The sequence below is a fragment of the Lontra canadensis genome, unplaced genomic scaffold (assembly GCF_010015895.1).
Source record: "Lontra canadensis isolate GAN:19392208 unplaced genomic scaffold, GSC_riverotter_1.0 scaffold1, whole genome shotgun sequence".
NCBI lineage: Eukaryota > Metazoa > Chordata > Mammalia > Carnivora > Mustelidae > Lontra > Lontra canadensis.
In genome coordinates, this window is record NW_022630995.1 from 68,793,310 (window position 1) to 68,820,730 (window position 27,421).

Genomic DNA, 27,421 nt, shown 5'->3' on the forward strand with positions numbered 1-27,421 from the left:
GATCCCAGGACCCTGAGATCATGACCAGAGCTGAAGGCAGAGGCTTTAACCCACTGAGCCACCCAGGCGCCCCCAGTCGGCACAGTTTTAAGGGGGTGTAACAGGCTGAAGGACCAGCAGTTTCACTACCAGAGGGGCTGACTTGATTTGGATTGGAAAGCAGAAAAAAACACACTCCTAAAAAGTTGCTGGAAACAGGGGTGATTTAGATGACAATTTCATTCACAATAGCGTCAAAAAGAATAATTACATCAGACCGAATTTAACAAAGTACTCTAAGAATTGTACACAACACACAAAATCGTGCTTAGAGAAATTAATAAGGTCCAATAAATGGAAAGACAGTCCATGTTCCCAGATTAGGATACTCAATATTGTTTGGATGGCAGTTCTCCACAAACCGATCTATAGATTCAGTGCAATTGCTGGCTAAATCCCAGTAGTCTTTTGTGCAGAAATTGGCAAACTAAACCTAAAATTTGTATGGAAATGCAAAGGACCCAGAATTCTAAAAACAATGTTATAAAAGGGCAAAAGAAGACTTACACTTTCTGATCTCAAAACTTAATATAAAACCACAATAATGGAGACCCTCTAGTATGGGCATAAGTATATACATACAGATCAATGGAACAGACTTTAGAGCCCAGATGTAAACTATTACCTTTAGGGTCAATTGATTTTTGACAAAAGGTGCCAAAGCAATTCAACAGAGAATGAAGAGACTTTTCAAAAACTGTTGCTGTGATAATTGGTTATCCATACACAAGGAAAGTTATTTTGAACCTCAATTTATGCCATGCACAAAAACTAACTCACAGTGGATCATTGGTCTAAATGTAAGAGCTTAAACTCTGAAACTTCTAGGAGAAAATATTTATTAAGTTGGGTTAGGGAAAGAGTTCTTAGATAGGACCAGAAATTCTAGATTCATAAAATACAGAATTTGATAGATAGGATTTAATCGAAATTATAAACTATCAAGAAGCAAAAATATCATTATATCACTAAGTAAATGAAAAGACAAGCCACATAATTGGGAAAATATAGGCAAATCATATATCTGATAAAAGCCTTGCATCCAAGGGAAGCGAGGTGTCTCAGTGTGTTAAGCCTCTGCCTTCAGCTCAGGTCATGATCACAGGGTCCTGGGATCGAGCCCAGCATCAGGCTCTCTGCTCAGTGGGGAGCCTGCTTCCTCCTCTCTCTCTGCCTGCCTCTCTGCCTACTTGTGATCTCTGTCTGTCAAATAAATAAATAAAATCTTAAAAAAAAAAACCTATTAAAAAAATAGGCAAAGGATTTGAATAGCTATTTTGCCAGATAAGATATATGAATGGCTTATACACACATGGAAACATGGTCAACATCATTAGTCATTAGGAGAATGCAAATTAAAACCACAATTCAATATCACTTCGCTTACAGTAGAAATCATCATAATCAAAAAGTCAGACAATAAAAAGTGTTTGTGAGGATGTGGAAAACCTAGAACCTTCATACATTGCTGGTGGGCATGTAGAGTGGTGCTGCCACTCTGGAATCAGTTTGGCAGTTTCTTAAAAAGTTAAACCTAAAATTACTATATGACCCTTAGTTACATACCAAAGAGAAAATGAAACCATATATCCACAGAAAAACTAATGCTTGAATGTTGATGGCATTATTCATAATAGTCCAAATTGCAAAGTATCCCAGGTAGCCAACAGCTTGTGAACACATAGGCAAAAACGTGGTTTATCTATACAATAGAATGCTATAAATAGGAATAAAAAGGAATAAACTACTGATACAGCCTACAACATAATGACTTCAGAGACATCATGCTAAATGAAAAATGCTAGATACAAAAGACTACATATTATATGATTCTGTTTATATGAAATAGGTAAAAAAGTAAAATCTGCAGAGATAGAAAATAAATCAGGGGTTTCCTGGGGCTGGCAGTGGGATTGGGGTGTGAAAGCAGACAGGCATGAGAGATTGTTTGTAAAGTGATGGAAGTATTCTGAACCTGGATTATAGTCAGGATTTCACAACTCTATAAATTTGCTAAAACTCTGAATTATACACTTAAAATGCATGAGTTCATGCCGGTTCTATTTTAATAAAACTGACAAAAAGTTATCATAAAACATTATATAATGTTTCACCTTCAGCGCAACCTTTACACATGGACGGACTCATTAATTCTTCTCAGATTCTTGAAAGACTTGAAATAAATAAACATCGGCACTCTGTTAGCCGGGCTTTTGTAAAGGGCACTGAGAGCAATTTTAAAAAGAAAAATAATGTGTCCATTCATCTGAGGGTAGTGCTAATAACATCCCTGCTTGCTGGATTCATGGAATTTCCTGGTTCTCTGGTTCCAGGCTCAGGTAAGAAACAAGTCTGAGTCCATCATCCGGAGTAGTTTTGTCTCAGGATGGTTATACTAGACAACTAAAAATATTTCCACAAAGAGACTCACGAATTGTTGAGTGCTTCTTTTCCCCATACATGTATTACAATCCCAGCACTATAGATAGCTCCAGAAACACATGGGTTTTCATAAATTCTGAGCAAAACTCTTCTACATCTTAATACTCAGTTCACACTGCATCGAGTGATGTCAAGTTTAAAAATATACAAGCATGTGCTATGGTGAGTGCTGTGAAGTGTGTAAACCTGGAGATTCACAGACCTGTACCCCTGGGGAAAAAATAAATAAAAAAAGAAAAAAATATATACAAGCAATTCTTCTTGTTGACCATGTTCTGTGAATCCTAATTTAAGTTTTCAGCACTGAGCATTAGGGGTAATTTTCAATGGAAATTTCCAGTGGGGGGGAACATTCCTGTGATATGCTCATGTTGCAAAAATGATCAGAAACCCCTAAAGTTTACATCTTACGTAATGAAACCATTCCATTTCCATCAAGCCATCACAAACAGGGAAGTTCATCAATAACAGGAACAATCAGGCCATGATCAAAAATATCTTAAATGATTTGGTTTATTAGCTTCCCTATATTGAAAAATCCATCATTAAATTACTTTTTTTATTCTTGAGATTGACTGGGTTTTAAAAATAATTAAATCAAGAAAATAAATATTGAGTCTCTTAGGCACATAACCCTGGTATACAAACGAACTAAACATTTTTCCTTTCCTAAAGGAACTCAGAGAAATGGATTTTTTTTAAAACTGTAAATAGTTCTTTATGCCAAGTAATTTAATAGTGAAGTGAACAAAATGATTGCTGAACGAATTAATGCCAGAAAATAAGCAGATAGCGGCCCCAAACCTAAACCAGCTTTACATTCCAACTCCTTGTTTCTTTCCAATGACTCTAACATAACAGTGAGTGAAATAAGCAAGGCTTCTTCTCTTTGTCCTCCACTGTCCTCAGTGAACATTACGTGGTGGAGGTGAAGCTTCCCGCGCAGATGTTTGAGGCACTGCCTTTGCAGATTAAAGAGGGACAATTGCTCCATGTGTATCCAGTACTTTTTAATGTTGGAATCAACGAACAACAAACTCTGGCAGAGAGGTAAGCTTCAGGTAGAAGGCTGGGACTTCAGTTGTTGTTTTCGGTTGTGGGTTTTCCGAGCAACTCCCACCCACATGGAACTCAAGTAGACTCAATGGGCACATATTGCCTTTTTATGGTAGCAAGTCATTTGAGATGGCAAAGAGAAATACTCATATTTCAGATTCCTGGCCCACATCAAATTTAAACACGGCAAAGGAATGAGGAAAATATTGAATGCCAATGCCAAATTATTTACATGGATATCAACTTTCTTCACGGTTCCAAACATCGCGTGTGTATCTAATTTTAACATGGCTTACATTCATATGTATTTCAACATTGTAGAGACTCAGCCAACTGGATCAAACTTTTCTGGACCTAAAACACTGTCCATTTTTCCCTTTTGTTTTGTTTACTAAAATAGTTGTTATTGGGGGAGGTTAGCACATCTTTTCGTAATAACTTGCTTAGTTTAACAACAGATGATTGTACACAGTCCTGTGAGTTACTGTCAAAAACACTTTTTTGTATCTTATTACATGGTTCACATGTAGAGATTATCAAAAGTGTGGTTAAGACTTAAAGTTCCTAGAATACATTTTTAAAAGATTCTGGAGAAAGAAGTTGCCATCCTGCTGTGGGGCCTGGCTGGAAAAGTTCTCTGATGGGCAGAACTTTTGGAGAGTTTGATAGTCTTCCATATTTAAAATGCTTCTTGTACATAATTTACTCTCCAAATGTGTCCTTCCCCCATAGGTATCAGTTTAAAAGCACCTAGCATATTCTTTGCCATGACTTGGTAAGTATGTGTTAAAGCTGTATCGACGTCTTTTACTAAATTAAAAATGCTACTACATTTCTAGTCCTCCTGAATTTCAGTGACAGTCAGGGTGCCTGTTTTTATCTATTCTCTCCCAGTGATTTTTCCTTCTGTCCCTCTTATCCAAAAGGTATTTCCTAGACAGCATAATTCTCACTTGTCAGTTATAAAATTAGGTGGCAGCTTTGTATTTCAAGTTTAATTTCAAATTGTGTAAAAGCATTAATCTCTTATAATATGCGTAAATCAGAATATAATTTTATTCACTGTGTGGTACAAGAAGTTTACTTTGATAATTGAGCACTTTTCCACATCAATCCCTAAAGGGAGATATAGTCCAGTTATCTGTGTATATGTGCCTCACACCAAGTCCGATGGTTGAGGTAAATGATATTTATGAACATAAATTATACAATTTGGAGGAAAAAAAGCCCAGCACAGTACTTTCAATCAATTGTCTCTTCTTTGATATACTAGATTCAGAATGTTTTGGGTTTGACTTAATAAATTAAGGCCTCTGAATGTGGTCTTTAGAGAGATGTGAAAATCACCATTTACAGGATTTTCAAGGAAAAGTTAGCATTGTAGTTACCATTGTATTTTCAAGCCCTTTACATTAGGTTAATTTGCATAATTTATATCATTGTGACTATTTCAGTTGTTAGTCACTTTGTTTTAAAAAGTCCCTTCTCATGGGGCACCTGGGTGGCTCTTAGGTGTCTGACTCTTGATTTGGGCCCAGGTCTTGATTTTCAGGGTCATGACACTGAACCCTGCATCAGGCTCCATGCTGAGCTTAGAGTCTGCTTAAGATTCTCTCTCTCCCTCTCCTTCTGCCCCTCCCCCATCCCCTCTCTCACTTTCTCTCAATTAAAAAAAAAAAGAATAAATAAATATAAAAAATAAAAGGTCCCTTCCCTTTCTTCTCTCTTATCTCTCTTGCTTATTTTATACATGTATGTCTGTGTGTGTATACACATACACATATATACACTTTTTTTTCACATCTGGAAGCTATAAAGATTTAAAACTTGAAGCAGAGACAAAAATGGCAAAGTAGAGAAAAACTCAGAGAAGCAAGAAGGTTGGCACTCTGACATCAACTAACTACTGATCTGAATAGATCACTTCCTCTCTGTTCTCTGAACCTTATTTCTCTGATTCTTAATTTTGAGCTTTACCAGGCGACATCTATAAATTAGGTATGCTATGTAATCCTGGTGTAATATTTTACTACATATTTACCTACTGCCAAAATGTATGTTACGTGTATCCATTCTTAATTAAGTAAATACTGATTATTCTGGATTACCCTAACAAAATACCTCAGAATGGGTGGTTTAAACAACAGAAATGTGTATCTCCTAGTACTATCTCATAGTACCAGAGGTACTAGCCAATTTGTTTCTGGTGAGAGCTCTCTTTGACTTTTTCTCTGTGTGCTCACTTGACCCTCTATTTTGTATACACACAGAGAGTGAGCTCACCAGTGTCTCTTTTTACAAGGACACACTAATCCTATTGGATTAAGGCCCCACTCTCATGACCTTTAATTACTTCCTTAGAGGCTCCATCTCCAAACACAGCCACTGGAAGTTGAAGCTTCAAAATGTGATTTTGCGGGGAGGACATAAACATTAAGTCCATAATGATGACATCACTCCAGCAAAAATGACATTTTTAAAATACCATTTGTTTTATAATGTCTGAAAAAGTTAGAAGTGTATTCCAGAGTTCAGAGAAATTCGCCTGTAGATTTTCCTGGGTTTATATTCCTATTCTCCAAGTTTAACAGTATAGATATTGAACATTGACCTTGCACCAGGCACTACTGTGCCAATCTGTGGGACACAGGGAACATGCAGTGTAACAAGACAAATGGGCATGATCCCTGTCCTAAAAAATCTTACTATCCCATAAGGAAGCCAGATCAACAAGTAATACATGTGACAGTTTGACTCATGCAATAAGCAAAGATGTGGAAGGGACAGGAATAAGGGAGGAAAGAACTTGATTCACAGATGGGAGAGGAATTCATCAGGGAGGTTTCATGGAGTACATGAGCCTCTCATAAAGCCTGAAGGATGAAATGATCAAGCAGACAAGGAAAAAAAGACATTCTAGTGAGAGAGAGAATAGCATGTGGAAACTAGCAAAGGCATCAGTATGTTGCTGCTTGAGGGAGAAGGGGGTAACTCCATTCCCACAAGGGTTTAGAAGCCTTTGTGGAGAAGTTAGATGTGAAACTAAGGAAGTTAGACTGTCATTACAGAGAGAGAATAAGCAGTGAAGTTTAGTAAGCTGATGTGAAGAACAGGTATTAGATTCACTTCTCCAACATTTCATTTATTACACGTGCAGCTCCTGCCACATAGTCAATGTTGAATAAATATTTGTTTGATGAATAAATGATCTGAATTAATGAATGACCATGGTGTAGAGAATAGACTGGAAGGGAAGGAGACTGAAGGCATAGTGCCGGAGTTTTGGGGAGGCTCTATACCCAGTCTGTAGTGGATGTAATTAAACGCCTACTATATAATGACAGTGTTAAAGAAAAAGAAAGAAAGTCTGCCAGACATGTGAAAAGATCAATGAATAGTGGATGGAATGGCGAAAAAAGAAGAAATCCGAAAGAGTGCCTAGATTTTAATCTGAGTTAATGGCAGAGTATTGGGGACATGTTTAATTTTAAACAAAAGGAGGAGGTGGTTTCAGTTTGGGCTTATGTTGCATTTGAAGGGGTTGGGATAATTCACACTGAAGCTTTCAACTGATATCTAGAAATGCAGATTTGGATGGAGATAACATATTGGAAACCATTTACATATGATGCTTTTATAGAGGGACAACTTGACCATGAATTTAAATCTGGGACATGCTTAAAAAAAACACAAGGTCAGTGATATACAGGTAGAGAGTTTTGTGGTAAAGAGACAGAAGAGCACCACTACAGAGGCTGTCTGCCTTCATGGTGTGGACAGAAAATAAATGTTGGGGGGTGCCTGGGTGGCACAGTCATTTAAACATCTGACTCTTGATTTCAGCTCAGGTCATGACCCTCAAGGACATGGGATCAAATCCTGCATTGGGCTCCATGCTGGATGTGGAGCCTGCTTGAGATTCTCTTTCTCCTTCTCTCTCTGCCCCTTCTGTGTGTGTGTCTCTCTCTCCCTCCCCTTTCCCTCCCTCTCTTAAACAAACAAACAAACAATAGAAAAAGAAGTGTTGACAGTCATAAACCACTCTCCAGAGATTGTAGAGGTCTATATGTGCCTGCAGTATCTGACAGTGTATACAAGACTGTGTCCAGCCAGGTGTCTGCTTTTGGTGTTCTAGACCCCTCCTCAAGCTGTCATGGGTGAGGAGGAAGATTCGAGGGATGAAAAAGAAGAGGCAGGGTTTTTGGCACTGTAGAAATACCACCCTGCAGAGGTCGGCAAACTAACATTAACTACGTATCAACCACGCACAGACACAGGAGCTGGTGTTATAGATTTGGGTTTTCATTCGACTTCACATCTGATGATTGCAAAAATAGTTTGGTGTGTGAAAGGAGATTGGTGGAATTAGGGCCAGTGGAGACTGGAATGTGTTTAAATAACCATTGTGCAATGTAGCTTAAAAAAGACTCCTAAAAAAAAAAAAGACTCCTTAGGAAACTCTTGCCACCTACTTAAAAAGGAGAGGTGAAAAGTGTTAGTTCCAGGAGCTTCTTTATAACCTGTAACTGTTTTTTTTGTTTTTGTTTTTGTTTTTCTATTTTTAGGTTTGGAGATGTCTCTTTGCAGGAAAGTATTAATCAAGAAAATTTTGAACTTCTAAAAGAATATTACACAGCATTTATGGAAAAGATGCCACCTGATTGTAAGTATGCCAGCCTCAGAAAGTGTCAATAATAATTTCTTGATTATAAATTCTCAGGCCAGACATAGAGGTCAATGGGAGAAAGACACGTGCAGTAAGGATGGGAGAGCAACTCTGAAATTATCTGAACCAAGGAGACTGATTGCCGAGGTGGCAGGGCTGACACCTGCCTTCCTGCCTTGATTGTGCTCTTGATGTCCTGCTGCTTATGCTAGGACATTAATTTCAGTGCTGCTGGAAAATACCAAAAATCTAAAAATAAGAAACTTATAATTGGAAATCTCAGTTGAGTCCAATAAAAATTTTATGTAATTCTTAACCATGTAAGAGCCTTTAATAAGTATTTAACTTTCTGATTTATAATCTGTATCAGATCACACATATAAAAGGAGAAAATCAGGTAGAATACAAGTTTGTACAGGTAATAAAAAGTAATACAGACAAAGGAATTAATTTATTGAATATATTTATTGTGATATTTATGTGAAACTGTTGAGGCATCCAGGCCTATAGAAATGTATCTTTTGGAATTTTTTTTTTTTTTGTCATTGTTCACTTCTTTTTCCCACAAAAATAAACACATAGCATTTGAGCATTTCGAAACCAGAGAATCAGAAATTTGTTTGGGAGTGCCTGGGTGGCTCAGTGGGTTAAGCCTCTGCCTTCTGCTCAGGTCATGATCTCAGGGTCCTGGGATCAAACCCTGCATCGGGCTCTCTGCTCAGCAGGGAGCCTACTTCCCCTCTCTCTCTGCCTGTCTCTCTGCCTACTTGTGATCTCTCTCTCTGTCAGATAAATAAATAAAATCTTAGAAAAATTAAAAAAAGAAAAGAAATGTGTTTGGAGTTCATCAATAAGTAGTATAAATATGTTGAAATATTGAGACATTTACAATGATAAGAAACTGAGTTTTAATAAAGGATGAAATATTTTAATATTTTTAATGAAAAGCTATAATAAAAGTCTACAAGGCAATTTGTTCACTGATCTGTAGTCTCATACTTATTCTGAAATACCTTCAGTGGAAAAGCATTTAGGACTTTTCATAAGCCAGCAAATCTTGCATCAGAATATTACAATGGTATATGCAAGTTCAAGTGTGGATAGTTAGAAAAATTCACTTGCAGGCTTTTTATATTATTTTATTTCACATGAAATATTATTTTTATGCCAAAATGAAATTAAGTGCAGGGAGACTTTTTGGTAGCCAGCATACTTGTGAATTCTAAATTTAATTCTTGAAAAACTAATAATATAAACATAACTATTCGGTATTAGTAACTAATCAAAAAAGGTTTATTTTAACTTGGATGTGAGTAGATAATTTTTTTACAAGTGACCTAAAATTTGGATGGAAGTAATTCTCAGAATTCTTATAAACAACTTGGTTTCTACCAGTCCTTTCAAAGTATGGTCATGGGCCCAGCAGAATCAGCATCACCTGGGAACCTGTTAGCAATACAGATTCTCAAGCCTCTGCAGATCTATTGAGTTTGCCCTGTAATCTGTGTTTTAATAAACCTTCCACATGATTTGTAATCCATACTGATTTTTGCAAACCAATGATATGCCATCGTTCTTCAAATTATATATTATATTTTGGGGCGCCTGGGTGGCTCAGGGGGTTAAAGCCTGTGCCTTTGGCTCCAGTCATGATCCCAGGGTCCTGGGGTCTAGCCCCACATCTGGCTCTCTGCTCAGCAGGGAGCCTGCTTCCTCCTCTCTCTCTCTCTCTGCCTGCCTCTCTGCCTACTTGTGATCTCTATCTGTCAAATAAATAAATAAAATCTTTTAAAAAATTAAAAAAATTTCAAATTATATACTATATTTAAAAAGTAGATTGTTGGCAAAGTCTGTGAAGGACTTCAGTACTATATAAAAAACAATTATTTCACCTTAAAAAGAAATATGTGTAAGTCATTGTTGAAATATATATGTCATGAGTTATTGCCTGAGATATGAAATTTTTTAAAAATCCCTACATTCAAGTCATTTAAACTCTTCATAGGAACAAAAGCTTAAAAAACTTGAAAACATTAAACCTCATATAATATTCTGCTAATTAAATATAACTAAATGTGTTGATGACTTGTAAATATATTTCATCCTTGAAAACATAGTAGACTTTTGCATCAGACCAATTGTATTTCATTAGTTGGACGGTTGTCTTAACACAGTTTTTCCTGATACTTTATTTCCTATTATGTCAACATATTTTGAGATAACACTGTCATAGACATGGCACAGAATTTTGTGACATTACTTTGGTTGTTTTCCGTAACAAACTTCCAAACCTGACCTATGTAATTATACTGACATATGTAGGGTTATACCTCATGCATAAATATTATAACTCAAAGCCTCATTCGAGTTACACTCCATTCAAGAAAGAAACTATAAAGCTTTATTAACGGTGTAAATAGAGGTTAAACTATTTGTAAAGGAGGAAAAAATTACCATGTTGGCTCATACCCATAATCTGTATAATCTATTGTTTCTTTCACAAGTGAAATTAAGTTAATTTGTGTCGGTGTTAAAAGAATAAATTAGCCCTCTAAAAACATGACTTTCACTTACTAATCCGTTTTAGATGTGTTCTTCATTAACTTACCAACCCTGTTTTTTTTTTATTGTTTATGAATTAAATACTTGAACTCGACATGTTTTTGAAGTAAAAAATTTCCCTTTCTTCCCCCCACAAATTTTTGTTTTACCTTGAGGGATGTCCTTTACTTTTGTGATATTGGGATTGAATGAATAAATCCGTTTCAGCTGATATGAGAAAACATACATGATAGGAGACTATCTATAAGTACAAGGAAAGAAAGATTAAAGAACCCTCAAAAAAATGGAGGAATTGTTAGAGATTGGGGGTCATCAAACATTGCTGTGGTTAAATGAGAAGGATTTCAGCCAGGACAAGGTAAACAAGAATTTACAAATGTGATGAAGAAAAGGGGATTCAAGAGAAGTTGTTGTATTTGGTGGTTATGAGCACTGATGACATTCCATGGAGTCATTTACATAAAAACATGGGCTGGAACCACATTGAAGGCATTTAAAAAGAAAACTCATGTTGTACAAGCAGACAACCAGAGGAAAAGCCACCCTCCCAGGAAAGTTTACAGTGACTGCAAGGAATGAAAAGATAGACTGAAAATAGTAAAATCAAAGAAGAGGGTTTTCTCTTTTGTTTCTCTTTAGTTTCATTTTCCAAGAGAGATGAAAATTTTAAAGACATATAGAAATTTCAGGACAGTGGCGAGGGGCTAAGAATCTGCTTTGCACCCTACCTGGGGCTTCTACAGGGTGGCACAATGATAGGGCCCCTGGAATTAGCCAGAAAGCCCAGGAGGGGCCCCAACAGAGAGCAGAGGACTATGCCTCCCATATGATACAGAGATAGAACTTTACGTAAGAGGAAAGAAGGAGAATTCTGGCTTTTAGAAAAAGAAATCTGCCATGCCTGTCTGAAGCCCCTGTGACAAGTGAAGAAATCCAATACCAGGTCACAGATAATTCTTTAAGGTTGGTGTTCTGAGTACATAAGGTTTGGAAAGAGGCCAGTATACTTTAGACCTGCTGGTCTACCACTGTCTGTCAGGTCTTCCTGGTCCTTAGGTAGCATCAGAGGAAATTGCCTTGAAAGAGTTTCTTCACAACCACTATATTCACTTTAAAAATCAGATTCGTCATGGTTTTCCCTGAATCCTGTCAAATTCTTTTAACATAATAATTAAAACATCTTTAACTATAATTTGTAAAAGCTGTGCATGAGTGTCAAGCACTCTGAAGGTTAGTTTTGCTGAACTAAGATTTAGTTAACAGGGTGCAATTTATTTAAACCAAAATATTTTTGTGTCCTTTGAGCTTATGTTTTCAGTTAACACTTTCCATTTTTTAGTGTTTTTATTTATCTTACCTCTCATTTAAAAAATAGACCAAGGGAGAAAAGCTGGTTCAGTGAAGGATAAAATTAGAAAGAACATTATAATATTAAAACTCAAAATAATGTGAAATATAAAAATAACAGGACTCCTTTAGGACAAGAAAACATTCATATGAGAAGATTTCCCAGAAGTAGATGAAAAAGAAAAACTTAACTATGAATACAATGTTGAATATCCAAAATCGGATTTTATTAAGTCAGAAAATGAATCAACTCACCCTTCATATCTAATTCTTTGTCTTTTAAAATTATTGCCATACAGCCATGGAAAATTCAACAAGAGTTTTCAAACATACGACAGAACTCTGTAATAAATCTATAATTTTTTCTAGAACAAGTATATAGTAATAGTTTCCTGAATAAAATTATTGGATTTTTGTTTCTCAAAAAAAAAAAAAAAAAAAAAAAAAAAAAGAGAGAGAAACAAAACAAGCAGAGTTACCAAGGTATCATTATGTAAAATAAACTTACAAATGGTTACACATCAGACTATTGCTAAGAAACAGACAACTAGCTACAGTATTTTCAACACATACCATGCTCTGGAAGAAATCAGAACTAGGTCTTGGCAAACTTCTTTAGCTGATCACACTGTTGGACTTTCCATATGGTTCAATACCATAGAGTGTGGGAGATTAGTGGCTGGCTCACATGCTAACAGGTACCTTGTGTTACAAATGGATAAAATCACTGAAGAGCAGCATATAAATCAGTACTTGGAATATTGAGCATATATCAGAGAGAAGAATTGCACCACATTTGCTCTGTTTATTAATGAAAATTAAGGCTACTTAAATGGATATTTCCTTTAGCTAGTAATGATATTATGAGCTCTGGTTGCAGACCAGAAAATATGTGATGTAATCAATACTGACAGCATCAGCTATGTGTGCCACATAGGTGGGCAATGCTCCATAAACAAAATAAGGTGCATCTGAATATCAACCCACTTACTGTTTATTTACTTAAAATTGGAGCCCACATGTTTTGACACTTGCAACATGGCTTACTGCTGCACAAGTTTAGACATGCTGTCTTCAGTTTCCCAGAACAAATGGTGGGTGTTTCTGGACCCTGCTTTTCAGAGCCCTCTATCCTTAGACTACCACCCATCCTGAGCCTGACTCGCCAGACATCAGCAGCCTCTGGAAATAACCTGAACTTATAAAATGGGCGATGAGGTAAGGCACGTATCTCAAAAGACATTAACAAACACATGCACACACATGGAGTTGCACACACACACAGACACGTAGACACACTGTCGCACTCACGCACACACCCCACTAAATGACTTCCAATCATCTGAGTTGGTTTTTCGTTTTTTGGGTTTTTGTTGTTGTTGTTGTTGTTGTTTGTTTGTTTTCATTTGGCAAAGGGACTTTCTGACACAGGTTAAATATTTCCCAGGTTTTAAAGTAAATTTCTGAGGCACCTGGGTGGCTTACCTGGTTAAGTGGCTGACTCTTGATTTCACCTCAGGTCATGATCTCAGGGTCCTGGGATTGAGCCCTGCATTGGGCTCCATGCTCAATGGGGAGGTTCCTTCAGGATTCTCTCTCTCTCTCTCTCACTCTCTCACTGCCCCTCCCCCTTCTATCTCTCTCTCTCTCTCTCAAATAAATAATTTTAAAAAATAAAGTAAATTTCTAAATTATTAACTTTTTCCCCACATATAGCAATACTAGATCTCTTCTGAATGATTCACATTTATATATGATATTAATATAATATCTATATATACACTCTTTCTGAACATTAGGACAGCCTCTCAACATTTACAGAACAGTGACACCAAAGGCTACTGTTTCATTCTGTCAACTTAAGCTTCAGCTATGGGTATAAAAAAAATACTGTAAGACCCATCCCCCATCATCTTTCTCCCTCCTCCCAATATATCTTTTCTCTCTGCTTCCTTTTTACTGTCCATAAACTTTAAAGGATAAGATCAGGAAATGCAAGAAGAGATTAACCATCACACAGAGTCAGATAGAGAAGGGTGTCTGAATTAGATATGTTATGCTAGCCTAGGCTGTACTTCGGTAAAACAAAAAAAAATAATACCAAATCCTTAGTAGCCATATCAGTCCTAGCCCTGTCAGGAAAACACATTTGCGGAATTTGCTACAGAGCATTGATGATTGACATTTAAAAAGAAAAGGGGTTGGGAGGAGAAATTAACCAGGGATCAACATAGCCACTCTGAATTTAGCAATAGAAGGAAGCTGCTACCAGCCCAGGTGTTAAAGGGACTTATGTCAGATGTAGTGTCACCAGGGCACAAAAACTAGAGCCACCCAGCTCTATCTTTGCTCTTGGGTGGGAGCTGTCCGGTAGAAGCTGGGACCATGGACAGAGCTGTCCCTGGGAACTGGAGCTATGCAGAAGCCACGGATGCCCTCTTAGGAAGCCAAGAGATCAGGGGAGAAATGAGCTGGTTTCTCTCTCCCTCCTTCCTTTAATCTCCCCCTTAATCCTCATGGTCCAAACTTAATTATGAGTCAGTGGGCAGCAAGCAGCCTGGGGAACAAGGTAGCCTGTGATAAAAAGCCAAAGGGAAAAAAGTACAGATAGATCTGAGAACAAATCAGCAGTTGACCAGCACCGTCTGCCCCTCTGCCACTCAGCACTTCTTCTTACCTTTTACCCACGCAAGAATAATCTCAAACAATCCATATCTGGATGTGGGATTAGCTGTTAGTGTTTAGCAAGCATTCCAGATGATTCTGCTGTACAGTAAGATTTGAAAAGGTTAGACTTGTAAAATGTTATAGATTAGCTATCAAATTGTATGTTTTGTGTTTCATTTATACTCCAGACTTGAGTGTAAAACAAAGTGAAATTCCCAGAATATTGAAATGTTGTATCTTTTATTTATTGTTATTTAACAAACATTTATTGACCTAAGTGAAATGTGTAAATAAAGCAGCGCAGCTGTAATCATGATTCTGGGCAATGTGAGATTACCTTGATTTATTATGCCAAGCTAAATTAATGTGTCTAAGTTTCTTAAGTACAAGGAATAATCTGAACATTATAGATTTTTGGCATTCTCAACAAACATAACGGTAAAAGAAGATAGAAGATTCTTAAGTTAACATGTGAATGTTTTCCCAACAGGAGCTATAAATTACTACATAATTAAATTACTACTAATCATTTCTGTTTTACAGACATCCAACTTTGATACCATGTACATGGCCAGATATTCAAATGAGAAATCCAAATACTCATCCACATATTTCACTTAATTTTGTTCAAATATATGTGTATTTGCAAACATTCAGATGGCTGAGGAGATTTTCACATATTACCCATATGTTTGGAATTGCATAGACATTAAAGAAGAGTAAAAGGTATTGGCAGTATAGGAGAAATTATTTTATAATGCGGGACCACCTTAAGGGTGGAAATGTTCCAGAAAGAACAGATAACAGTGAAATTAAAAAATGACTAGCTGTCTCCAATTTTTCTCTACCTGTCATTTTTTTCCAGTCAGCCTTTATTCTACATAATTTTACTAACATTGGTTTTGTCAGAGGTTTTATATTGTTAAAGCCAATGTTCAATTCTCTGTCCTCCTCCTGCTTAATCTAGTAATAGGTTTGACATTGTTAGTTTTTCTCTTTCATCACTCACTTCCAGGCCACCACACTTTTCTGTGATTGCCTCTACTCTCTGGCTGTTACTTTTCAACCTCCATTACTGATTCTTCATTATCTTTTTGACCTCCAAATGTTGGAGTGTCCCAGGATTTAGTCTATGGATGTCTACTTTGCCCTTGTTGAACAGTCTCTTTGCTTTATTTTTTTTTTAAGATTTTATTTATTTATTTGACAGAGAGAGAGATCACAAGTAGGCAGAGAGAGGGGGAAGCAGGCTCACCGCTAAGCAGAGAGCCCAATGCGGGGCTCGATCCCAGGACTCTGAGATCATGACCCCAGCCGAAGGCAGAGGCTTAACCCACTGAGCCACCCAGGCGCCCCAGTCTCTTTGCTTTAAATACCATCTATTCATTACTGACCTCCGTACCTACATCACCAGCCTCTTTCTCTTCCTGGGTCTCGTATATCCTGCTCACCACCTCAAACTCTACTCCTGATATGCCCTTAAAAATTTACCTTTCCTACAATCATCACCACCTTAGTTTTCAATCAATTCTAGCTTTTTATGTTGCATTGACCAAAAACAAAGTCATCTTTGACCCTTCTCTTTTCCTTACACCCCACTTTTAGTCTATCAGGAAATTTCACTGGTTCTATTTCCCAAAAATGTGCCACCAGTTCCCACCACCTGTCTTGCTACCACTCTATGCAAGCCCTTGTTATTCTCACTTTCAGATCATGGCAATAATGTCCTTCTGGTCTCTTTGGTTCCTCTCTCAGCCTCATTGAGTTTTGTTTTATTTTGGTTTTTATTTTATTTCTTTATTTGACAGACAGAGATCACAAGTAGGCAGAGAGACAGGCAGAGAGAGAGAGAGGGAAGCAGGCTCCCTGCCGAGCAAAGAGCCTGATGTGGGGTTCAATCCCAGAACTCTGCGATCATGACCTGAGCTGAAGACAGAGGCTTTAACCCACTGAGCCACCCAGGTGCCCCCTCATTGAGTTTTTATCACTGCAGCTGAAGTGATCTTTTAAAAAGGAAAACAGGGGGGCACCTGGGTGGCTCAGATGGTTAAGTGTCTGCTTTCAGCTTAGGTCATGATCCTGAGGTCCTGGGATCAAGTCCCGCAGCGGGCTCCCTGCCTCAGTGGGGAGGCTGCATCTCTCTCTGCCTCTCTCTCTCTCTCTCTTTTGCTCCTGAATAAATAAATAAAATCTTAAAAAAAAAATAAAAATGGAAATAAAACCACGTATCTTCTCAAACTCTTCCAATAGGCCTTATTTTTTTTGGTAAATGAAAAACCTGAGTTCTTACAATGGTCTCAAAGGTTCCCTGTAATCAGCAACAAATCTGCCCTTTGACTCTCCTCTCCTACCTCTCTCTCCCTCGCTTGCTCCACTCTGCCCCACACTGACCTCTTGCTGTTTCTTAGACATTTCCTCTGCCTTAAATGCTTTCCCCTTATATGGCTCCTTCACTCATCTCTTTTAAGTCTTTCCCCAAATGTCACTTTCTTATTTATTTATTTATTTATTTATTTATCAAATGTCACTTTCTTAGCGAGGCATTCCTTGACTGCCATCGTTGAAATTGCAGTCTCCTATGCCCTGGTCCCCTTCTCCATAGCATCTACCATCATCTAGGGTACAGTATGTCGTTTACCTTGTTTGGCTCTGTCTCCTCAGAATGTAAGCTCCATCTCCTTGTCTATATTTTGACTATATCCCAACTACCAAAAACAGTATCTAGCCCAGAGCTTAGCCTCCAAAAATATTTGTTGAATGAATGAATGAATGAAATAGATGAGGTCATTTAGTTGAATGTTTTAAAGAATCAGAGAATAATTGGGATCTTGTAAATAATCTAGACTATTCCAAGGAACACTCTTTCTGCTGGTAATTACTGGGCAAAAGTAGGATTGTATAGTCAAGTGGTTTTGGAATTCACATTGTCACTTTGAAAGTTTTGAAAAGGCTTATTATAGCCTGGCCAACCAACTTGTTATGTAAAGGAGCAGAGAGTAAAGAATTCAGGCTTTGAGGGTCAAAGGATGCCTGTTAAAGACCTGTACCCCTGGGGCTAATAATGCATTATATGTTGATAAAAAAAAATTTAAAAAATTATTTAAAAAAAAAGGATGTCTGTTAAAATCACTCAACTGGATGCTGCCATTGTAGTGCAAATTAACCCATAGACAAGGTGTGAATTAATGAACATGGCTAAATTTTAATAGAATTATATTTACAAAAACACATAACTGACTGGGTTTAGGCTGCAAGTCATAATTTGCCAGTTCTACAGTGTCTAAAGCTATTTAGTTTTGTTGAAATAGCATTTTATTGCCATACACACACACACACACACATAAATAAATGCTCCTCAGGACATAGTTTAACAAATACAAACTTCGTGAATGGGAGAGCAGAGACTAAGTTGCATGTTTCCTGACCCCCCACTTAAGGGCTTCTGATCTTAATTTAAAATCGCCAATTTAAAAACATTTGAATATTTCCAGCAGCACCTTTATTTTCTCTTTATAATTTCTACATGCTAGTAAGTATAAACTTATTTTCAACTCATTGCAGAAGAAACTCTGATGTACTTTCACCTTCAAGCTTTTAATGCTCTCTGATGTTGATAAAAATTTAAGAGAAATTTTTTTCCCTGATATGTCTCTAGAGGCACTCCCATGATTTTCTGAAAGGAAAAGTGATGCAAGAAAGTATTCAGTTTTAATTTTTCATGTGCAGGTGAAACCATAGGCATAGACTTCTAGTGTCCAGTAACTTCTAAACTAGATGGAAGCAACAAATACAAGCAACACCACAGGTAACAAAGATAGTCACACACCATCACATATGTCCATACAAATGGCCACCTCCCTCAGTATTGACTTCTACATCTTCTGTGTTACTTCAGGGTCCTCACAAATTAGATGTATCTCCCCCCTCCCCCGTTAGCCTTATCCTGCTCTAATTTACATAGGAAAAGTCTAAGATTGGTCTTTTAGTCATCCTTACATTTTTCTGCATTCTTTCCTTTCCCACGGGACCTCTTCTATGTGTAGACAAAGTAGACTAGGTCTTGCATTACGGATTCTACCACTCATCAAAGATTGGCTAGACTCCCACTAAGCCAGGCTAGTAAGTCTGCATAAAATGGCACAAAATCAAAAGATATGAATTCAACTGAAAGCTCATTTAAGTGAATCACTTGATGTTTTGAATGCCTCTATTTCATTATCGACTAAATGAGAATAACTAACACGTATATGCCAGTACTTCAAAGTACAGTCTGCCATTATCTCACCAGAGAAAGGAAGTTAATTTTCCCAGTGTCAGTTTCTGGACTGAGAAGATGTCACATTGCACTTACAAATGTGAGAGTGATGGATAAGATCACGACAATGTGCACTCCGAGTTTCTCAAGAGACTTCTATTTCTCTTGTGTACAAACAAATCAACTTATCGATCCAGTTAAAATTGATTGTAAAGATCTTCCTATAGTTTGAAAGAACCTGCCTCTTTTGTCCATTCAATACACTCTTTTCTTCTGTCTCATCTGTATCCCTTCAAATAGCTATCTATACTAACTTTAATGAATTGTTTCCGTATAATCACTTATCTGATAATCTTTTTAAAAAGCTGGGGCTCCTGGGTGGTTCAGTTGTTAAGTGTCTGCCTTCAGCTGAGGTCGTGATCCCAGGGTGCTGGGATCAAGCCCCTCATTATACACCCTGCTTGCGGGAAGCCTGCTTCTCTCTCACCAGCTCCTCCTGTTTGTGTTCCTGCTCTTGCTATCTCTCTCTCTCTCTCTCTGACAAATAAGTAAATAAAATATTTTTTAAAAATATAAATAAATAAAAAGTGTATATTTCTTTGTGGAATACTCTGATAGAGATGAAATCTTGGAAATCATCAACCCTAGAATGAGTTCAATGGCCCCACAGTGAGGAGTAGGGTAGATACTAAAAATCTGGGGCGCCTGGGTGGCTCCGTGGATTAAACCTCTGCCTTTGGCTCAGGTCGTGGTCTCAGGGTCCGGGATTGAGTCCCACATCAGGCTCTCTGCTCAGCAGGGAGCCTGCTTCCCCCTCTCTCTCTGCCTGTCTCTCTGCCTCCTTGTGATCTCTCTCTTTCTCTGTCAAATAAATAAATAAAATCTTAAAAAAAAATCTTAGGGCTCACCTTCCCTTTTGGAACGACATATCACCTAAATTAATACAAGACTCCTATGACTCCAGTTACATCCAATAAAGAGTCTAACAATTAAAGGTAAATAAAAATTAGTTCCAAATTTGAATTAAATATCAAAGAGGAGAAAACTAGAAACTTGTCATTTAACTTTTCAAATCCTTTTTTCCCGACTCTCTAATTCACTCTACTGAGCATGCCACTCTGTCAGACATTCACTACTTACTATTCTCCTTTTCTCAACCACAAGTGCAAGGTCTTTTATTTCATTCTGGTTTATATTTTCCCCACCTTTATTTCTTCATGTTTCCCATTCGGCAAAACTAAACTCCAGATAAAGCAGAACTCATCTTTGACGTCAGGTAAGGGGGTGAGACTCAAGACTCAGGGATAAAATTATCTGTATCTGGTGGGTCAGAAAGAGAAGTCTGGCAACATCATAAGTTAATCTATTTTGTTGCTATCAATAAGTATATGAGAATCCGAGGTTATAAAACTAGAGCTCACTTCAAGTCAAAAAAGGGACTATATGAATAAAATAAAATGTAGAACTTTTATTCTTATTACCTCTTTCCCTTTTATTTTGGAGCCTCCTAAAGCAGCTTTATATCCATAATCTTCTTCCTCTCCTTTACCTCATCTGTACCTTTCTTGAAACCACAAGAGTTCTTTATTTTATTCTATAGAGTATGAAGTATTCAAGATCTCATTCTTCCTTGCCTCCAGGAGCCTAAAGAAGCCATGCCAAGACCTTGGCTATTGGGAAAAATCCCTGTCTTCTTGTCTGTCTCCCTGCTTTGTTTTGGCTGTGATTCCGGCAATGTGGTAGTCAGCCCCTCCCATGTTATCAGAAAGTGGAAGAGCATGAAAGTGCTGGACTGTTCTTTCTTAGACATGGCCTTGTTATATGTCTGCGTCTCCATGCTGCCATTTTGGCCTTGGTATATTTCACTGGCAGCCTGGCTGGTACATGGTCAGGGAGGTGGGGCATTGGAATTACCTCAAAAGCTGCTTCCCTTTCTTTCCTAAGCGTCGAGAAATCTGTTCTTGTTTTGGTTTTCAGACTTTCTGTGTGTAATGTGTGTTCTCAACAGGACTTTCCTTGCTATTCTTCTTGTCAGAGTAAAATACAGGAAATTGGAGGTTACCTTGGGAAAAAGAAAAGGCAGCCACTCACCTGCCTTGAGTGCTAAGGACCTAGGCCACTTGCTTAACACAGGCACGAGTATTCCAAGCAGTACAACTGGGGTCACAAGAAGACCAAGCTGGGGGGCAGGGGGTGCCAGGGTAGCTCAGTTGCTTTAAGCTTCTGACTCTTGATTTCCTCTCGGGTTATGATCTTGAGGGTCATGAGATTGAGCCCCATGTTAGGCTCCGCACTGAGCTTGGAGTCTGCTTAAGATTCTCTCTACCCATCCCCTGCTCACATTCTTTCTATCTCTCTTAAAAAAACAAAAAAAGCTCACTGGGGAATCTGTGTCAAGCCCCTTTTCATACTCAAATTTTCTATTATCTGTGCATAAAACTATCTCAGGTATGTGAGGAAAGTAAGTTTTTGAGAGTCATCTCCCTACAAACCATCCCCCAACCCTTTGATATGACTTGAAATTGTTTGGAGATTCAGAAATCAATCATGACTGTTCTCTTAAAGAAAATGAAAATAGGAAAAAAATATTAATATAATTCTACTCTCCTCCCTGCACATCAGGTCCCATGGCCTTCAGTGTAAATTAGTGAGTATGGAAATTCCTAAGGATTTTTAGCACATTGTTTTTAATATATTTTAACAATTACGTTTAAAGTTTGTCTTTTCATTTGCTATGGGTAATGCAACCTTGAAATTCATTTAAAAGGAAACAATGAAAGTGTATAGGTCAAAAATATTATTCAGCTCTGTTCAGGTGGGGAGTTTGATATTTGATTTCTTATATTGCCTTTTCATAAATTGTTAAGTTGGAAATATAATTTAAATAAAGCCAGTTTCACTGGGGATTTTTTTCTATATTTTTCAAGATTTTACAGCATTTGAAAGTACATAATTTCCAATTTTAAGACATCTCAATGGCTTTCACTTAATTGCATTTGTTTGCTAGTACATTTAACTATAATTATTTCAAAATTAATTATAGAGAAGATTTGATATCACAGAATATGGTATTAACCAAGATGGACTGTGAAAGTATTCTTTATATATTCCTTTTTCATACTTAGAGGTAGAGGCCTTTCTAACTTGTATCTCTTTTTTCTTTGTAGTTCTGGTTATTACTAGGTAGCAAATTATGCCAAATTTACTGATATAAAGTCAGAATCATCTTATTTGTGCTCACAGATTCTGTGGGTTAGGTATTCAGACAGAGCATGTAGGGATGGTTTATATCCACTCCATGATATCTGGGACCTCCCCTGGAATGAAGATTGGTGGGGAGGGGTCACTTAAATGACTAGGAACTGGAGTCCTCTGCAAGCTTCTGCACTCACATTCTGGCACCGGGGCCACGCTGATTCAGGGCTGGACTTGGCTGAAACCATTGAGTGGAGTACCTGAACATGTGGTTAGACTTCTCCCAGCTTAGTGCCTGGGTTCATATAGGTAATATCTCAAAAAAGGGAAGACAGACAGCAAAGTTCCAAGAGAAACAGACAAGAGCTGCATAGTCATTTATGACCTGACCTCAAAAGTGACATAACATCACTTCTGCCATATTCTGTTAGTCAAGACAGTCACAAGCCCACCCACATTCCAGGGGAAAGTACATAGACTCCATCTCTCAGTAGAGGGAGTGTCAAAGAATGTGGAGCCATGTCTTAAAACTATCACTGTAGAAGTGATTGGTGTGCTGCTTTCCAAAGACATTCTTACTTGTCTTTTTCTCACCTCCAGAGCAACAATACACATTTGTAATATGGCTGGCAAATGTTAAAAATGTCTATATAGGGGCACCTGTGTGGTTCAGTCGGTTAAGCATCTGCTTTCACTCAGGTCAATTATCCCAGGGTTCTGGGATCAAGCCCCAGGCTCCCCACTCAGGGGGGAGTCTGCTCCTCCCCTTTGCTCATGCTTGCTCTATCTCTTTCTCTGTGTCTTAAATAAATAAATAAATCTTTTTTAAAAAATGCCTATATAACCATGTGTTTTACCTTAGCATGTTTTTTTATTGCAAACTACAGAAACCCTGACTCAAACTGGCTTGAACAAGAAAATTTCTTAGCAAAACTGAAAATTCCAATGATAAAGCAGGCAACCCTTCAAGGGAAGGTTGCTTCAATGGCTTCACAGTATTGAAAAGACATTTTCCAAGCCTACTTCATCACTCAGCCACTCTTGGTGTTGACTTTAACCTATATCAGGTCATCTCATGACTAAAGATGGCAGGCATGGGCAATTATCCACATGCTCAACCAGAGATAAAGAGGATTTTTTCTTCGCTCTTCAACATTTGAGTCCCGAGTTTCACTCAGTTGGCCAGGACAGATCACTTGCATACCCCTGAAATAATTGCTGAGGTCACAGTCAAGTTCTGATTGGCTTAGTTTTAAGTCCCCATCCCTGAACTTAGTCCAGACTTCAAAGGGGTTGGGATTGTATCAGTTGACTTCAGAGTGAGGGTATGTACTGACCCCATGTAAGTTCTGTGCCTGCTATGAAGTGTGAAATGGGTGGAACAGGTGCTGGGAATTCAGCTTTAATTTCGGTTTCATCTTGGAACACTCGGTGGCAATATAAAGTCACATGATCATGAGGTGATGAAGCTATTGCCTTGGCTTCATTAACGTCACAGATCAATCAGCTAAGAGTTTACGGTCCTATTCCTATTCACTGGTCAGCAGCCCATCCTTTGATTAAGGTCAATGTCATATTAAAGAGACCCCATCTAACAGAACAAGGAGAAAATTGGTATAAAAAGTGACTCTGAATTTGGCTATTCTGTGCCATTGGGGAGTGGTAGGAAACCATTTACAGGGTTTGTGAAGGTTTGTGATTCTGATCTTTGTTTGCACCTATACGCACCTTACTTTGGATAAATTCTGACTTTTGCCTGAGAAAGTAGACTTGCTATCTGAGACTGTGAATGCTTTCCTAAGAACTACTAATGTCGGGACGCCTGGGTGGCTCAGTTGGTTAAGCAGCAGCCTTCAGCTCAGGTCATGATCCCAGGGTCCTGGGAACGAGTTCCACATCGGGCTCCTTGCTTGGCAGGGAGCCTGCTTCTCCCTCTGCCTCTGCCTGACACTCTGTCTGCCTGTGCTCCCACGTGCTCTCTCTCTCTCTCTCTCTCTAACAAATAAATAAAATCTTTAAAAAACAAAAAAAGAACTACTAATGTCTTCCTTTGTTTTTCAGAGTTGACACAGAATTTAACAATGTAGGCACTTCTGCCAAGACTTTTATTAATTGTTTTTCACTTCAAGCCGATGAAGCATGGCAGGGTTATTGTCCTCATTTTTCAGATGAGAAAATAGGGACAGAGGGTTAAGCAACTCACCTAAGACCACATGTCGGAGCAGGGACAGAGTTGGCATTGGAAATCACTTTCTGGAAATCTTGGCTCCGTGCTTCCTTTAAAAAAAAAAAAAAATGAAAGTTTCAAACAAAAAAAGAACAGATCATAAAATAATAAACACTAGGGAACCCATCATACTCAGAAATTTTGTAAGAAAAAAATGCAGATAGAATGAAAACCCTTTTTGTAACCCTTCCAGTTCCAATCCCTTACTTTCCCTTCTCTGAGAAAATCAATATCCTGATTTGGTGTTTTACATTATCATACACGTTTTTACCCCACATGTATTACCCATAAAATATATGGTATTTTTGCTTATTTAACTTTATATTATTACTGTTACTTTGCATGAGTCCTATAATTTTTATTGTTTTGCTCAACATAGTTTTTACTCTATACTCATGCCAATATATACATGCATAATATAGCACGCTTATTGATTTTCTCCACTATATAATATTATATTTTATGATTATATATCAGTGTATCTATTCTCTTTATGAACATTTAGATGGGTTTTTTTTTCCTGCTGTTTAATATTATAAACAATAGTACAATGAACATTGTTGTACACTTCATCTGCCTACTTTCTTGAGCCCCATTTGAAAAGAACGCTCTTACTGAGATAGGTATGGAGATTCAATTACCCTGTCTGAATTCTGTGCTAGAGTAATGCAGGAATAAGTAGACAAAGCAAGACTTATTGGCTAATTTACATTTGAAGAGATTCATTCTAAGTTTAAAAACCAATCCATATTCCCCGTTTACCAGGATTTTCAGTTGATTTATCAGAATCTATCAATATATCTTGAAATCTCACTTACTAATCCAAAAACTAGTCATTACCAATGATACTTCCTTCTAGAACCAGCCCTGAATTTCTGTGACCTCTGGGATTTTTGTCAGATTGAAAAAAAAAAAACTGGCAGCAACCAAAGAATTGAATTGCTAGAGATGTGCTCTGAATAAAGCAAATTTTATCATTACAGAAATAGAAATAGTGGCCTGAAAATTTTAAGAACATCAAAATATCTTCCTTCTAAAAAGCATGCCATGGGAAGAAGGGGTGCCTGTCTGTCTATCCTAAAGTGCTACCTTTATGGAGTAGAAATACGCAAAGGATGACCATTTATTTGACTTCTTTTTCAGATCCTTATGTCTGTTTTAAGTGACTGATCTAAAAAAATCCTCATGTCAACAATGAAACTAAATTATTTTAAGAAATCATTGTACTTTTATTCTGGAGTTTCAGAATTCTGAAGAAGCCGGTTCATTGTGTTATTACTGGAACTGCCTTTTAGTACCACCAGCTAATTGTGAAGGTGCTAGCACAGATTTGGGGGAAATTGCTGGTGTAGGAATTTGGAGACTGGATTTTTTTTTTTTACTTCCTCTGACTATGAACCCTGGGAAAGTCACCAAAACATCTTAGACATGGGGTTGCCCTAAGTCAGTAATTTGTAAGTTTTTTATGGTGACTCTAGGTTGTTACGTCAATTTTGAGGGTTAGGGCAATAATAATAAAAATGATGGTCACCATCACATGGAATAGAATGGAATATATTCAGGGAACAGTGTCTGCAATTAGGATAAATATTATTTCATAAAATTCTTGTTACAGAAGGGCATGTGTGTCCGTGTATGTGCACATAATGCTGCAGGTAAAATTCTTTTTTTATATATATACATATTTTAAAGATTTTATTTATTTATTTGAGAGAGAGGCAGTGAGAGAGAGCATGAGGGAGGAGAAGGTCAGAGGAGAAGCAGACTCCCTGTGGAGCTGGGAGCCCGATGCGGGACTCGATCCCGGAACTCCGGGATCATGACCTGAGCCGAAGGCGGCAGTCCAACCAACTGAGCCACCCAGGTGTCCCTGCAGGTGAAATTCTTATTCCATATTCCTTTCAAAAACATTTGAAAGCCACTTATACCAGGTGACTTCAGCTCAGGGCAGCCCATAGGTGGCTCAGTCAGTTAAGTGTCTGCCTTTAGGCCATGATCCCAGGGAACCTGGGATCAAGCCCCATGTCGGGCTCCAGGGGCAGCAGAAAGCCTCCTTCTCCCTCTGCCTGTGCTCCTTCCCCTCGTTATCTCTCTCTCTTCTTGTTCTCTCTGTCAAATAAATGAAATCTTAAAAAAGAAAGAAAGGAAGGAAGGAAGGAAGGAAGGACCTCAGAGACCGCTAAGAGAGAATTATATCCCTATTTAAAATTCCTAGTTGCTCCTATTTTTTTTAGGATGAAACCCAGATTTCCCAGCATAGCAGAGAAGATTCTTCATAATTCCTGCCTCTGGGACCAGGCCTTGCAAGGACATAGTGAACCATGAGCTCCCTGCTTTGACAGTACTGCTTCATGTCTCCATGCATGTGCTGATATTTTTCCCTGGGCCTCAAATGCTTTCTGTAGCCACGAAGCGTTATCTTGGCTAGAAACCCTTCCCTACCCAACTATTCGTTATGAGATGGCACACTCCTTCCCTTGGGTCTCTATTATTATTTTTACTTATTTAATGCCATAGTCCACAGTACACTTTACTATAGTTAATGATGGTTTAAAAATCTGTCTTCCCCTACTGAACTGTGAAGACTTTGAGGTCAGCTCTTTGTATCCTAAGAATTTGAGTTCTTTCCTTTTCTTATGCATATACTGTGCTCTCCCTTTTTCTCAAAATAACTTTATTCTTTAAAACAGCACACATTTACTTTAAATTGTCTCAAATGACATGAAAAGGCAGTTGAAAAATCATTCTAAATCCTATAGTCTAATAATGACCAATTTCTCTCTTTGCCTACATGCCTATAGAGAGACGTAAGCACACGCACGCACACACACATAATGTTATACAAATGAATTCATTCATTGATTTGTATTCATTGATACAAATAAATTCATTTCATTGATATTGACATTTTTCCTTTCAACAATGCCAAGGACACTTTCCCTGTTAATGGTATACCCGTACATAA

At 37.8% G+C, this 27,421-nt stretch overlaps 1 protein-coding gene across 6 annotated transcripts in view; it reads left to right on the forward strand.

Moving 5' to 3' along the window:
* The window catches only part of INPP4B (inositol polyphosphate-4-phosphatase type II B), an 807,880-nt gene that overhangs the window by 721,699 nt on the left and 58,760 nt on the right, over nt 1-27,421 (forward strand). For all 6 annotated transcript variants that reach the window (XM_032857097.1, XM_032857105.1, XM_032857119.1 and 3 more), the window contains 2 exons: nt 3,391-3,531; nt 8,103-8,200. In XM_032857097.1, coding sequence (XP_032712988.1) covers nt 3,391-3,531; nt 8,103-8,200 — 239 coding nt within the window. The remainder of the gene's footprint in view (nt 1-3,390; nt 3,532-8,102; nt 8,201-27,421) is intronic.